The 16,056-nt window shown below is 42.0% G+C and overlaps 1 protein-coding gene and 1 long non-coding RNA gene across 3 annotated transcripts in view; both read left to right on the top strand.

The window, feature by feature from the left end:
* The window catches only part of gpam (glycerol-3-phosphate acyltransferase, mitochondrial), a 56,807-nt gene extending 45,131 nt beyond the window's left edge, over nucleotides 1-11,676 (top strand). The window contains exons 14-21 of one of the 2 annotated variants that reach the window (XM_080454582.1): nucleotides 3,888-3,958; nucleotides 5,853-6,120; nucleotides 6,792-6,946; nucleotides 7,739-7,816; nucleotides 8,870-9,007; nucleotides 9,701-9,890; nucleotides 10,227-10,285; nucleotides 11,303-11,676. In XM_080454582.1, the coding sequence (XP_080310708.1) occupies nucleotides 3,888-3,958; nucleotides 5,853-6,120; nucleotides 6,792-6,946; nucleotides 7,739-7,816; nucleotides 8,870-9,007; nucleotides 9,701-9,890; nucleotides 10,227-10,285; nucleotides 11,303-11,419 (1,076 nt within the window). In that variant the 3' untranslated portion in view covers nucleotides 11,420-11,676. The remainder of the gene's footprint in view (nucleotides 1-3,887; nucleotides 3,959-5,852; nucleotides 6,121-6,791; nucleotides 6,947-7,738; nucleotides 7,817-8,869; nucleotides 9,008-9,700; nucleotides 9,891-10,226; nucleotides 10,286-11,302) is intronic. The other variant, XM_080454583.1, reaches the window with a different exon arrangement.
* Nucleotides 11,677-12,169: 493 nt separating this feature from the next.
* LOC308104223 lies at nucleotides 12,170-15,276 on the top strand. Its single transcript, XR_013934805.1, has 2 exons — nucleotides 12,170-13,179; nucleotides 13,220-15,276. It is a non-coding gene; the product is annotated as an uncharacterized lncRNA (long non-coding RNA).
* Nucleotides 15,277-16,056: the final 780 nt, after the last annotated feature.

Raw genomic sequence — 16,056 nt, 5'->3', positions numbered from 1 at the left:
AAATCAATACCCTGGATTTGGCTGTAAAAGCATTCCAAAACCTGGCCAAAACAGTTAACATTTAGCAATCGGCTCACAAAATGCCAGTAATAATAGTCCACTAATGCAGTGGTTCTCAACCTTTTCAGGCCATGACCCCCCAAAATAATCATATTTGAACTGGGGACCCCCCACCCTGACAAGCACTTGTATGTGCTTGTCAGGGTGTTGAGGCATAGGAGTTGAGGCATTACATTTAGTTTGACTCCGTTCCACATATAACTATTGTGAAAATGGCTGATGTACAAGCTCACAACGCCTTGCAACGCCTCTTTCTTATATTATTTGACAATTTGGCCAATGTTTGACCAGCTTTTATAATATAGTTTGTTGATTACTTTTGCACTAATGGTCTTTTCCTTTTTTAGGTATTTAAATGGTCTAAGTCCTTAAATTGTCACTTCACTGTTATCTGGGAACCCCCTCCAAATCATGTGGGGACCCCCCTGGGGGTCCTGACCCACAGGTTGAGAACCACTGCACTTACGCTAAAAATGGTCCTTGTCGCCATCCCAATGCAAAGCTCGACACAGCCCGAACCCCACAATGAGAACCAGTGCACTCAAGCACTTGCATCCAACCGTTTCGACGTAGCCGAGCAGAATCCTGCAGCTTGACAGCTTTTTGGCTCATACGGACGAGAGGATAACGGATGAGTCATTCGATTTATTGCACTGCCCCGGATTGTAAGCTGGAACTCCCAAGTCATCAAGAGGTGCAACAAAAAAAGGCTTGTTTTCAGCTTTGAGGTGGCTCTGGCTCACATTTCTGCCCTGCCCTGTGACACCTACGCCCCACGTCCTGTAACCAGATCAGAAAACATAGGTCACCCTCCTCTTGTTTTAGCAGTGAATCAAAGCCTCCGCTCCGCTGTGCTTTAGAGCACAGCCCGTTCATTAGCCCATTAAAGCCGGGAACGCATCTCGTGTCATTTTAGATTTCTTTGAGCTATTCAATTTTTCTTTTTGAAAAATCGTGAAAATTGGTGCAAATCTTTGAATATATATTGTATATACCAGTAAGCAAAAACAATTACTCAAATCTTTGCTTCTGGGGGTCCCTGGAACTAAAAATATTTTGAGATGGGCGGGGGTCCGCGGCCAAATACGTATCATTTTGGGGGTCCTTGACATGAAAACGTTTGAGCACCACTGACATAGAAACATGTTTTTTCAGGAAACTTTTAGGATTTAGAAGACATTTGTAGAATCCCCAGAGGCAAAGATTTGAGTTAAAAATTAAAAACATATATATATTCAAAGATTTGCACACATGTTCCACTTTTTTTTTTTTAATAGCAGATCTACAAGCTCACAGCGCTTTAGATCTGCAATTTTTTTAGCCAAATAAATCTAAAAATTGCACAGATGCTTTCCCCGGTCGTACTGGGTTAACTTGCATTCCTCTTCCTGTGTGTGCACATGCCGTTCTTTAACACTATTCGTCTCCCTACGTAGGCACATGCCTTCAACCACTTAAAACCTCTTGACGTACGTACTGGACCTGGGTTGTCTCTGTACTTGGACTTTCTTCTGTCAACACCAAATGTCTTTGCCAAAAATAAGCTCACATTAGGACACGTTGTGAGCTTGTAGATCTGCTTTTTTTTGGCTGATGTTCCCCCCATAATATGGATGCTGGGGAACCGTTCAAGTGGCTAACTGTAATTCCTCTTCCCACGTACTTTATTACTTTATTTGGGTATTTCAAAAACATTTTTTTTACTTGCTTACTTTGATAATCTGATACTACTACTTCAAGTCCAGACTCCACCTCAGAGGCAAATATTGTCCACTACAATTATTTGACAGCTTTAGGTACTACTGTAGTTACTTTGCATATTATACAAAAGAAAGCATACATTAACCAACTAAGCCCTATTTTATACTTATATTTTTTTATTTGAAAAAATGGAGCTTGTAGATTGGCTATTTTTGAAAAATGTTTGACAAAAAATGGAGTACTTTGCTTTGGTATTGTATATTTTGTGGCCAATACTTTTGTACTTTTATTCGAGTAACATTTTGAATGCCGGCCTTTTACTTGTAACAGAGCATTTTGTTTATTGTGGTATTTACTTGAGTAAAAACATAAACATAAATCAGAGTACTTCTACCACTGCTTACATCTTACGACGCCGGCGTTGCACCTGCCTGCCACACAGCTAAAGCTTGTGTAATGCGATCCGCCGCGCTACCTTTTTTAAATAGTGCCATTTAACTGGAATATCACCCTGGTGCATTCAGCATCACTCCTTTCCCCCCTGACACGGCTCAGGGATTTGTCCTGCACACAGTGAAAATCCTCAGTGAGAGAGAACCACTTCTCTCCCTCAGACCCTTACCGGTCTGTGACTCAGGGAGTGTGCAAATGGAACCAAATGGACCCGTACGGGTCCATTTGGTTCCATTTGCACACTCCCCTGGGTTAAAACGAACGCCGGTGCTTTTATTGTGTAGTGACGCCACATTAAACCTGTTCTCCCTGGCTTCATTCAACCGCATTCTCCTCCGCTAGCTTTGTGTTGTTGTTTTTTTTTCTCCTCTCTTCTGCTTCTTCTAAATCTCAGCCAATCACGAGCCTCCCAGCCGGATGGCATGTTGTTTTCAGCCAATGGCGCGGAGGGGAGGACAGCTGGGGTGGAATTGCAGTATCAGTGGTGCTGCTCGTAAATGTTTTACATCCCCCCGTGCGTTGTGTTCAAGATGACCGTTCACACTTCTCGGCTGTCGGCTGCCGTGTGTGTGCATGCACGCACGCACGCACACACACACACACACACACACACACACACACACACACACACACACACACACACACACACACACACACACACACACACACACACCACACACACACAGAGCATCCTCCTCTCTCTCTCTCTCTCTCTCTCTCTCTGTCATCACTTTAACTGACTTACAGTATGCTGTACAGCACTGGTTCTCAACGTGGGGGTGTGTGGACTCCCAGGGGTCCTTGGGGGGTGGCAGGGGGGGGGGGGGTTCCAGGGGGTCCCCCAGCTGAATGATTGATAGTAGACGCCTGTTCCATTTGTACACTCTCAGAGTTAAATGAACACTTTGTACAGCATAGACTGGGGGGTCCCAGAAATGGAACGTTCTATCAAAATGTGGGGGTCCGTGGCCTTATGCATATCAAACAGGGGGGGGTCCTTGGTTGAGAATCACTGCTGTACTGTATATGGAACTTGTGCACTATACAGTAGCTCTCCCTACCATGGAACAGATCTGTGGAGCAACGGCTGAATTTGATCGTTTTTCAAACAGGATTGTGATCAGTCTCCTGTGTCTCTGTTGACCATTCAGCCTGTCCTCTAGCCATGTGGTCAACCTGTGATCCTCAGTGGTTAAGGGGTCAAGGGTCCAAGCGTATGACGTATGCAGTTTATCAATTCGTCTCTTGTCTCTTGTGTTCATTTTACCCATTCAATCCAGGAAACGCATACTGTGTCATTTTAGGTTTTTAGCTATAGCCCATTATTGTATACTTTGGCTATTCAAAAATAGCAGATCTACAAGCTCATAGCGCGGCACCGAGTGCCGCGCTATGAGCTTGTAGATCTGCTATATCTTTTATTTTTATTTTTTTTAAATCATGAAAATGTGTGCAAATCTTTGAATATATACATTTTTCAAGCGACCATTTGTAACTCAAATCTTTGCTTCTGGGGGGGGGGTCCCTGGTTTGAATGGGTTAATCTTAGTGTGTAAAAAATGTACCCTTAAGATCCATTGCTGAGGGTCCATTTCTTTTTTTTATTTACAGTATGTGTCATTGACCATAGCGGATCATTCAGTGTGTCCCCTTCCTGTCCCCCTCCCTCACAGCGGCTAACAAGTCGTCGGCGATCATGTCCACCCACATCGTGGCCTGTCTTCTGCTATACAGACACCGACCGGTAAGCCTGGCACCGAGGGCCTCTTATATCTTCTCCTCTCCTCTCCTCTCCTTCATCTCCCACTATACACAGCCTTCATCAGTCCCAAACTCGTCGCCCTCTCTCGTGTTCCTCCATCCCCCCCACCCTTCCACTGAACTCTCTCTCTCTCTCTCTCTCTCTCTCTCTCTCCCTGCACCTACTCCACACCGCTGCTGTCTGCGTACAACAGTGTTGTGCCGCTGCCCTCTAGAGGCACAGTGCTGCAAGTGCTTGACAGCGGAACACAATTGCTGAAATGTCCATTGCTTGGAATAGGCTCTAGTCTACACTTTTCACAGGTGTTACCAATGATACTAATGAAGGCTCTGTTACAGTTAGTGTAGCACAGTGGTTCTTCTCAAACGTTTTAATTTCAAGGACCCTCTAACTCTAAGAGTGTACCGGGTCCATTTGGTTCCAATTGTACACTCTCAGAGTTACACCCACTCAAGGAACCATGAGGGTCACTGGACCACACTTTGAGACCCACTGGTGTAGCAGAGTGTTTCCAGTGAGCCAACATGCACAACATCATCAGCACTCTGACTCTGACCAGAATGGAACAGAGCCTTCATTAGTATCATTGGTAACACCTGAGAAGGAAGTAAGGAAGAGGCCCAATTTCTTTCCAATATGGCTTGCTGTGCATAGAGCCTATACTTTATTTATATGTTTATTTGGAAGGGACCGCGCATATTAATGAACACCACACATACAATGCTGTGTAAATACACCGGATTTAGCAAGAATGCTAATTTCCTTCCGTAGTCCTCATACAGAATACAAGCAACATTACAAAAAAAGAGCACATGTAAACATTGGGGTCATACCTATGTTCCCCGGACCTATGTTCCCCCACTAAGGTTATGGTTAGGGTTAGGTTTAGGTTAGGTCCTATATTCCCCGCTCTCCTAGGAAAGCGGGGAACATAGAACCTGGGGAACATAGAACCTGGGGAACATAGGTACGGTCCCGTAAACATTACTGTAAGGGTACAAACGGAAGAGAAAAAACAACAGTATAAAAGGCCTAGTTTTGACCTAAGATACAAGACACTCAAGAAAACTAGAACAACCCATGTATTGAATTGTTCCTCATGTCCTTTATGTATTCTTGCACATTTACATTAACCATAATTGAGTAGAGAGGGTTGCATAATGTTGACATAAGTCGTCATCATGTCATATCAGGTCTGGGTCAGATTCAGACACATTTTTTACATGCTATATGTTAATGATAATATGATCCCCCTGCTAGAAGGATATCAGAACATAGATCCGTGTCTGAGCTCTGTTTTTCTTTAGTTGGCCTCCAACATGTCTTTAACACATTGTCTGCCAAGGATGTTTTTTTTTTATTCCACAAGAGGGTACTCTAACACAACTTAGGAATGATCCCTTGACTCTGAGAGCAGGAATGGACGGATGTGACATCATCCCAAAAAATGACACTTCCGTCCACTCCTATGTTATCAGTCAGTTGTGGGAAAACACATGTAGCCCCACCCCCCAGACACCCATTGTTTACATCTGTGTACGCACCGCAGCTCCCGTGGGTCTCCGTGGATCGTCAATATAAGGTAAAAAACGCTGGCATGGGGATGAAAAACAATGTTTTAATGCTGGCAGTCAATGTGTTAATTGGTATCCAAAATGTCTTAAATTGGCCTCCAATTTTTTTTATTATTGGCCTCAATAATTTCTTTAATTGGCCTCCAAAAAGGTGTATGATTACTGCAATGAAGTCCTTAATCTGAATATCATGGCTATGGTGTTTGCATGTCCATTTAATTGGAGTATGATCAAATAATCCTGTCCGCTGTAAACCCACTCATTTACCACCCACACCTCCACCCCTCCGCTGTGCGTTGCAGGGCGTGGTTCTGTCCAAGCTGGTGGAGGACTTCTTCAACATGAAGGAGGAGATCCTCTCGCGGGACTTTGACCTGGGCTTCTCGGGCAACTCGGAGGACGTGGTGATGCACGCCCTCCACCTGCTGGGGAACTGCGTCAACGTGACCAGCAGCGCGACGCGCAACGGCGAGTTCACCGTGGCGCCGAGCCACACGGTGCCCGCGCTCTTTGAGCTGAACTTCTACAGCAACGGCCTCTTCCACGTCTTCATCTCTGACGCTATCATCGGTACGTAGAGTTCCACGTGTTCATCTCTCTATATGCTGTCATCAACACGCATCCGTCCAGGGGGTTAATGCTCACGGCATGAGCATTTTAATAGCACAGATTGGGCACTAAGTATATAATAAGAACATTTGGATATGTCATTGATTAAAAATATAGCTTTAAAGGTTTCATCACATTAATTTTTTTTTTTCATGACCTCAATTACACCCAGGTCTGGGGTTTTCTGAATAATTAGGGATTGGCCCCTGGACTTTGATTTCACAGTCCATTAATCCCGCCCCCTCTCCTCCCCGCCCCTCCCCTCCCCTATCCTTCTCCTTTGGGGGGGCGGAGCAGAGGCGATGATTGACAGGCAAAATCCCTCAACAGCGACACCCGCAGGCAAATAGTATTTTTTTTTCCATTGCAGCTGAATAGGCCTCAGAACACAGAGAGAAGAAAACCTGCCATGGCCTGACCATGATAAAGACTTTTAATGTTTTGTAAATCTAAATGTCATGAAACCTTTAATATTGGAGACTATGTTATATTTCCCAGTACTAATGTACGTCTCAAAGATGAACACGCTCAAGTTATAAAGACTCAAGTTAATTTGAAGATCAACGACTCTTCTGATTAGAGCAGGTTTAGATTGTTTTGTTGAAGTAGTTCCTGTTTCCTCCCCCATGCAGCCTGCTGTGTCCTGGCGTTGCAGCGAGAGCTGTTGGCGGAGGCGGGGCCTGAGCAGCATGGCGATCCCTGCAGCCTCCTCCTCAGCCAGGAGAGGCTGATCCGTAAGGCGGCCAGCCTTGCCCACTTCCTCACTAACGAGGTGGCCGTGGCCCCGGTAAGTCCCGCCCACCACACTGCCTCCTCCTTCCTTAACCAATGCGCTCCCTCCAGATCCTCAGAATCCCCGAAACAAGCCCCGAAACTCCTCAAACATCTTCATGTCAAGGACCCCCTAATTCAGTGGTTCTCAACCTTTTCAGGCCGCGACTCCCATCATATTTGAGTTGAGGCATTACATTTAGTTTGACTCGGTTCCTCAGATAAATATTGTGAAAATAAAAAAAAAGCCTCTGTCTTAAATTATTTGACAATTTGGCCAATGTTTGATATTTTTTATATTTAGAATAGTTTGTAGCAGGAATGGTCTTTTTTCATTTAATTTCTTTTCTTTCCTTTCTTTTTTTTATTTATAAAAAGGTCTTAAAAGTCCTTAAATTGTCACTTCACTGTCATCTGGGGACCCCCCTCAAAATATTGTGGGCTTCCTGGGGGTCCCGACCCACTGCCCTAATTGATATGCATTTGGCCGCTGACGCTGACCCCCATCTAAACAACCCTCACAATAGAAGATTTGTGTTATAGAACACAGGAGAATGCAATGCTATGCAAACCCTATTTTTGAATAGCCGAGGAATAAAATGTATTAACTTTTTGTATAGTTGTATATTGCAATGATAGTTTGTTGGAAAAAATCCCAAGGTGGACGCCCCTCAGTGTGCCTCAGCACACCGCTTGGGAACCGCTGGAGTAGTTTTCAGCGTCTTTGCAAGACTGCAAAGTAAATCCAGCTCTCAAAATAGCTGGTTCCATCATGTGTTGTTGTGTTCTCCTCTCCTCCACCCCACAGCCCTGTCAAACCATCTACCAGGTGTTCCATGACACTGTGACCCGGCTCATCCAGTATGGAGTCCTCTATGTGGCAGAGGTCAGTTGTTCATTGTAATGGTGGACAGCACTCGGTTCCTCTTTGGTGACGGGTGAAGGTCTCTCCTCTAGGGGTGCAACAGTTAATCAAACTAATGGATTTAAATAGACTAATCGATTTTGAATCCTGAAAATAGCAGATCTACAAGCTCACAACGCGTTACATTGTGAGGCAACGTGAGCTTGTAGATCAGCCATTTGTGCACAACGCCACCAAGTGTAAAACAAGTTTTTAATCAGACTAATCGATTCAGTCAATTATACAAATCAATTTGACATTTTGATTCCTTTATATATAGGAAAAAGTATATTATATTATATAATAATTAAAAAAACGATGCCTCTTGGTTATTCAATTAATCAAAAACGTTATCGATAGAGTAAATACTAAGAAAATAATTGAGTTATAGTTACATAGTATTATACTAATAAATACAATTATACTGTCGGTATCACATACAGAATGTATCAAGCGGGGAGCAGAGTAGTGAAATATCCCTTTAAGCCCTACTCTGCTCCCCGCTTGATACATTCTGTATGTGATACCGACAGTATAATTGTTAAAGGATTAATATCAACTCATACGACATGACATGACATTTATGCTCCCGGGTTAAGAGATAAGGTTCAAACCAAAGTAAAATATCACTTTTAAGAGTTCGCTTCCCATAATTCTGCTGGGTGCTGCTTGGCCTAAAGGCAACACTCATATTAAAAAGACGACTATATAAGTGTTGTCATTCTTCATTATGCTAATGATTTCTGCTAATGCGTTTCAGCCAAAGGCCTGGTAAAATATCACTTATAAGAGTTTAACCCATTAAAAACCAGGAAAGCATTCCGTGTCATTTTAGGTTTTTGTGTTGGGCTATTCAAAAATAGCAGATATACAAGCTCACAGCGCGTCACTTCATGCCGCGAGCTTGTACATCTGCTATTTTTGAACATTTACCAAAACAAATCTTGAAAGTGTTTGAAAAATGTAGTTTAGAAGGCATTTGTAGGATCGGTCTTCTAAGTATTTCTCATCATAATGTGTGTGTGTGTGTGTAAGGAGGACCAGGAGGAGCTGAGCCCCAGCCCCACAGATGAGCCCTGGCCCAAGAAGTTTCCGGAGCCGCTGTCCTGGAGGAGTGACGAGGAGGACGAGGACAGTGACTTTGGGGAGGAGCAGAGGGATCGTTACCTGAAGGTAATCATGGGCATATACAGGGATCTCCATATATGGGCATATTAAAATGGATACACACAGACAGACAGACGGGTACTCTGAAAATGGGTACAGCGGGTAATGCATGACTGTGTGGGAGCATGCATTCCCAACTTGCGTCGCTCCCGACTTGCTTCTTTCCCGAGTAGGCCAGTGCCCAAAGGGCAGTTTTAGTGACAATGGCACAAAGGATATCCCTAGGCCTGTCACAATTATTACATAATCGCCTAATTGCAATTATTTGAGATAATCGCAATTATTTTTGCATAATCGTCATAATCGTTTCATGTTGAAAAATGTTCATACATTTTCAGCATCTTCCAAAAATAGCGGAAATAGCAGATCTACAAGCTTACAACATACGTGTTGTAAGCTTGTATAAAATTATTAAATGTGTCAGTAATTTCTTTGTATATTTAAGTTATTTGTCATATCCGCCCTGTGCAATTTTAAATTTAAAACACATTTAAATTGTATTCATTATGTTCCAATGTTAAATGCCAAAAACACGATTAAACCGTTAATCGCAATTATTTCTGTGACAATTAATCATCAACTTAAATTTGTAATCGTGAGAGCCCTAGATATCCCGTCAAATATCAAACACAAAAACATTTCCGGACAAAGCAGCTCAGGTCAATCTTCATTTATTGTCTTTCTGTCTTCGTCCACTAGGTGAGCACGTCTTCGGAGCCCCAGGAGTTCTTTGTCTTCCTGCAGCGGCTGCTCAGCCCGGTGCTGGAGGCCTACAGCGGGGCGGCCATCTTTGTCCATAGCCTCAGCCAGCCCATGGCCGAGGCAGAATACACCCAGCAGCTCTTCAGATACCTGCTGACCCGAACGGAGAGGGGCATCGCCGGATACGGTACGACCACACGCTAACACAGCATACTGGACACTCTGGCCTTGAGCCTCAAGCCAAATTCGTATTCTTATGCCCACCATGTTTATTTGGGATTATGTGTTTGAAGTCAAATAAGGTATATAGAAGGGGAAAAAAACAGCCATCAGCTATTTACACACACTACAAAATAGAAATCATCGTCCAATTTTCTGTATCGTCCACTATATTATGAATAAAATAATGGAATCCAATAATCCAATTTAGAGTTGTTGTTTCTACGTTGTCATGCTGAAAAAAGACTTGATCACACTGGTGATTGCTCCCCGGTGATTCCTAATTACATTTGTGTTATTTCAGGTGAAAGTGCAACCCATTACCTTGTCAAGAACACAGTGAGGACTTTCAAAGAGTTGGGGGTAAGAGAACTTGTTGAGGCCACGGTTATGAGGTGAAATGATTAACCTTATGAAAATATATATTGGTATATTGTACCAAATGCTATTGCACCTAATAACATTTTTTTTATAGATAATTACAGATGTTATTGGGAATACTATTCCAGATGTCAGTCCTTTAGTGTTATGATGATGCTGGGGGGTGCTGTTCGTAGAGGCACAGTGTTGTTGTGTTCTGTTCAGTGATGACTCTGGGGGTCTATTAAGGCCCTGTAGTTGCCTTCCACATGGCAGCAGAGTAAAGGGATGATGACAGGCGTGAGCCACATCCTTCAGAATGTTTCTGGCCCTGTGGAGGCAGCCAGCGTGATATGTACGCCTCCTCCAGCGAGGGCAGGAAGAGTCCAATTATTTCCTGGACAGTGTTTATGACTCTCAGGAGAGCTGCCATGTCTGCTGCTGAACAGTTGGCACACCATGCCGTAATGCAGTATGTGTTCTACATCTGTGCCTGCTGTAGCTATAGTGTACCCATTTGCGCCTTCCAGTGGTGGGAAAGTAAATACTCAAGTGCTGTACAGTTTTGAGTTACTGTAGGTTTACTTTACTTGAGTATTTCCATTTTGCAATACTTTCTGATTGTACAGTAATTGGATCATTCATTGAGCAAACTTGAAGCGTCACGTATGTTTCAGTGTTTTAGTATCCAATGTGTTATTTTTGGTTTTAGTTTTTATTTAGTTTTTCAGTTTAGTTTTACAAGCACATATAATAACTAGTTTTAGCTTTGGGGATTAACACATTCTAGTTTAGTTTTTATTTAGTTTTAGTCTTAGTTTTAGTTTTATCTGCCATTATGAGGAAAGGTGTAATTATGGAAAAACAAAACAAAGATGATTATACATGCAATTCTATTTCGTTTGATTTTTTTTTAAATATATTTTTTAAACATTTTATTTTAGTTTCAGTTAACGATATTCCCTTTTTAGTTTTAGTCTTTTAGTTAACTATAACAACCCTGCCTTTGCACGCCCGCAGGTCCTAAAAGAAAGGCGAGAGAACCGCGTGACGACCGTGGAGCTGAGCAGTACCTTCCTACCTCAGGCGAACCGGAACAAGCTTCTGCACTACATCCTCGGTTTCACCCTGCTGTGACCGCGCCCCCCAGGCCCCGCCCACAGCCCCGCCCACAACCCATGCTCCTTCCAATCAAGGGCTTCTACCGGCTACTTCTAAACCACTCCCAGGTGCTACTCTGTGGAAAGCTTTACCAGGAAGTGCCTTCACGCAAAAAATCCGCTAACTGTTGTCTGTTAGCCAGATGACTTGAAGTCTTCCCTGTTACTGTACGTTCCATTAAGGTTTTTCCTTGTCGCCCTGTCTTAGAACTGTGCAGCTAGTTAAAAAAATAATGAATTGTGTAAACTTTTCTGTGATGAGAAGACGGAGATAGAACATAACTAGAGCCCGGCCGATATATACGTTTGGCTGATGTATATCAGACTCTTTTTTTTTTACGACATCTATAACGGCAATTATGCAGCCAATGTGTCCAGATTTATAACTACTTTCAACCTGTTGTCCCCATTGTAGGCCATACCTATTATTATTATTTTTTTTTAAATACCCATATCTACAAGCTCACAGCACATTGCGTTGCGATATGTTGCGAGCTCGTAGGCTATTTCTTTTTTTGTTTTGAAGGGCTTAAGTGGTTAAATACAATTAATATATATATTTATTTACTTATATATCAGTCAAAACATCGGTAGTCGGTGGTCTAGTACAGTGGTTCTCAAAGTGACTCTCTGGGTTCCTTTAGGGGGTTCTAACTTTACCCTTACAAGTCTCTAACTCTGACAGTATACAAATGGAACCAAATGGACCCTAACGGGTCCATTTGGTTCCATTTGTATACTGTCAGAGTTAAGGGGAGACCATTTAACTCTTGGTAACCATTGATCTCTAGGACTTAACAAAATGTGGATCTGCATCGGACCCAAAACAACTGGCATCGGTCGGGCTCTCAACAGAATGTATAAGAATACCTATACAGTTAGTCAGTGTCCTCTTTCTGTGTCCTTCCTCTGCTGGTGAAATTGGAGTGGTATTTGAAGTTTTAGGATCAAGAATACAACACTGGATTCACTCCAGTCATCTAGCGGATGAACATCACACGAAGTCGACAGCCATTGGTTGTACGCAAGCAAAAAAAAGAATTCTCCTCCATAGATGGTGGGTAGCATTGACCATCAACAATGAATTTTTTTGTTTAGGTTAACTTTACCTACTGTACTGTATTTGCAATGTCAGATTCGTCAGCAGCCCAGTATTACAGAGAGTTGAAGCTTACATTTGGGGGGGGGGAAACTAACAATTATTTGAAGACATGCCTCTTAGGAGATGGCAGTCTTTCAGTACATGATTTTTAACACCTGCAACTCAGTGTTATAGTATTATAAATTGAATAATTGAATAAGAATCGCAGAATTCTGAGCGATTCAAATCAACTCGGCAAAAAAATCTGTTTCCCAATCCCAAGACCCACGTACCGAAATATTTTCATTGCATTTACTGTATGCATCTACAAACATTTAGTGACTAGCCATTTCAGTGATGCAAAAAAAATAGTCTTCTCGCCTGAGCCACTAGCATCCAAGTGTATGTACTCATGCATTTATATTTTGTTCTATATATAAATATATATATATATATATATTTGTCATGGGTTTGGAAAGGAGACAATGTTTGACCTGGGTGGATTCCTAACATCTCTCTATCTATGAATGTTACAGAGCAGATTACGTCTAACATCAGAGCATAATGTACCGGTAGGCTCTATGCACAGCAGCCACATTGGGCCTCTTCCTTAATTCCTTCACAGGTGTTACCAATGATACTAATGAAGCACAGTGGTTCTCAAATGTTTTAATTTCACGGACCCCCATAACTTAGGGGTCCATTTGTACACTCTCAGAGTTACACATCCGTAAGGGGCCATTTGGAACCCCCTCGAGGAACCATGAGGGTCCCCCAAGTTGAGGCCCTCTGGTGTAGCAGAGTGTTTCCAGTGAGCCAACATGAACAGTATCAGCACCCTGTCCCTGACTCTGTTTGACCAGAATGGAACAGAGCCTTCATTAGTATCATTGGTAACACCTGTGAAGGAAGTAATAAATAGGCCCAATTTATTTACAATATGGCTGCTGTGCATAGAGCCTATTCTTGTGTTCTGCATCGTCGTTGGGGAATGGGTTGGTTTTGGGATTAGCGGCAAGACCGTTGCATATTTTCCCAAGACTGTATAACGTCTGTTGGGTGGAAACCTAAATATGTTCAGAACTTTTTACTTTTCAGAATTCAAATTAAAAAATAGCTAAAGTAGCAGATCGACAAGCTCAAAACGTGTCGCTTCGTGCCACGCTTTGATTCATTTTTGCGTGACGCTGTAGTAGGATCAAGTAGGCCGTTAAAATATGGATATTAGAGGTTTCTGCCCGACAGCAACGATATGTCAGACATACAGATGTAGAGTAGTAATTCTTGTGTTCTGCATCGTTGGGGAATGGGTTGGCTTTGGGATTAGCAGCAGCAGACAGTTGCATATTTTCTCAAGACACTGTATAATAATTTTTTAGAGCACAACTTCAAATAGCCTCCATTTGCACTGCTAAAGGAAAACTTGGAAGTTGTCATTCTTGTAGTTGGGCATTACGACATGAACTGGATTCTATGCTACTGTACTGTAACTGTACATGATACATATCTACTGAGTATTCCATTTTATTTGCTAAACATGCAGAGACAGTGTCTCCTGGAGTTTATTATTTTTGGAAGAGCAAGGCCGTGACTTGTCGTAGCCTCTTGTCTAAAAACCTTGTGAACAAACTGGTTAGTTGAGTAGAAATGAAAGACATTTTTCCTCCTTTTGTTTACCTTATTTTATATGCAAACTGAACAGCGGTACACATTCTGCTAGTCAGATGGTACTGTAGCCCTTAACCACTTTAACCTGGGTGTCCCTATTTTGGGCATGTCGTTATAAAACTGCTTGACGGCGATGTGATGCGTCGTGAGCTTGTAGGTCGCTGTTTTCGCAACTCATTGTATGACGACGTATATAGGGCTTAACCACTTAAAACCCCAGCATCCGTATTTGTGGGGAAAGCTTTGGCTGAAAATAACAGATCGGCAAGCTCACAACTCGTCAGCGAAAGCTTTCCCCATGATAACAGAAAACTAAAAAGACACTAGCATATAGCCCTGAGGGACTCCGGTCAACCATATGGGGATTAAGTGGTTAAGTGGTTAACAGACAGCTTGGTCTGTCTGTCCTCATGTTTCCTGCTAAAGCAACATTTCACTTTTGATGGAACATTTTCATTTTTGGTTGGAGCTGGATTTAAAAGAAAAACAACACCAACCAGAAACAATATCACCTTCTAATATACAGTAAAACATCCCTTTTACTGAGGTCATTTGTCTCAATATTTTGAGACACATTTTGTTTTATCCTTTTGAACTGGTGAAATCAGGGCAGATGCCCCTGAACTCCATACGGACAAGTGAAGAATGTTTTTCCAATATGAAATGTTGCTAGAAAACCCAGACTGCACAGTATCTGTGCAGCACATGTAACGCTAATATTTTCCACTTTGTTTGTTTTTATAACAGCCTCCTGTTACAATGACATTCAGCATTTAGTTCCTGTTAGAATACCTCTTGGAAGTGTGTCTTTATTTCTGCCTAATTGTAAAACCTTTTTTTTACCTGAGTACAGCCACCTCATTGTAACAATGCAAGTCATGCACTTGCTTGTTGAATTAAGTTCACAATCAAATAGGATACAACTTTACGCTGGGCTCGCAATATTACATGTAACTTAATTCCATGTGCCCACAGCTGATAAGCAAAGAAAGGAGTGTGTTTGGGTATTGGTATAAAGGTCAGTGGAAGTATAAATAACTATCTTCATAAGGAAAGGTTGGGTAACACAAACCTTACATTACATGGGGGAAAAAAATAGTCTCCAAAATGGATGTAATAAAATAGTCGCTTGTAGTCCTTGACTACAAGGTTAAATCACACATAATTGCACACACATGATTTTTATTTAATGTGATTACCATGGCTTGCGAAGGCTAGAAATAACTTATTTAAATTAATGTAAATGCCTTCATATAGCTTTGTGAATATTGCAAGCCTGTCTAGGACAATGCAGTCTTCCTGAAAAATTTAGATGGGGATATGTATGTGAAATACATCTTCATGAAAGACTAAAAGACTAAAAAAATATAAAAAAAAATATAAAATCAATAAAAAATAGGTAGATTTCAAATGTTACATAATATTATCTACATTTTAATCTAAATTAGCACAGAATATGAAATGTGCCGTGTGGTGTTAAATATGTGTTACCAGTAAGTCATGTTGTGGATCAGAAAATGACATCAAAGGTACTGTATGTTGTTGAATGGACAAGTATGTTTTTTAAAATGGGAGAAAAAATAAATAAGTGGGCACAATATTAAATCACAATTACTTGACTTCGATCAGTTGTCAGTTGATTATTTTTGGCATTATTGAAGCTCCTTGTGAGCGCCTAGCGCTGTAAAGCAATACTGAACCCAGAAATGCAAAGGACCCCAAAGTGCACCCCTGAGGGACTCCTCTACCAATACATAACATCCACAATACTGTACTGTAGTTATACAGTATCTGCTGGTCGCCTTTTAATCTCATCTGCACTTCAATGTGAACTCTTGACTTAACCTGAGAAATGTATCTTACAG

The sequence above is a fragment of the Gymnoscopelus braueri genome (assembly GCF_963280865.1).
Source record: "Gymnoscopelus braueri genome assembly, chromosome: 17".
Taxonomy (NCBI): domain Eukaryota; kingdom Metazoa; phylum Chordata; class Actinopteri; order Myctophiformes; family Myctophidae; genus Gymnoscopelus; species Gymnoscopelus braueri.
This window is presented reverse-complemented; position numbering and strand designations above follow the sequence as displayed.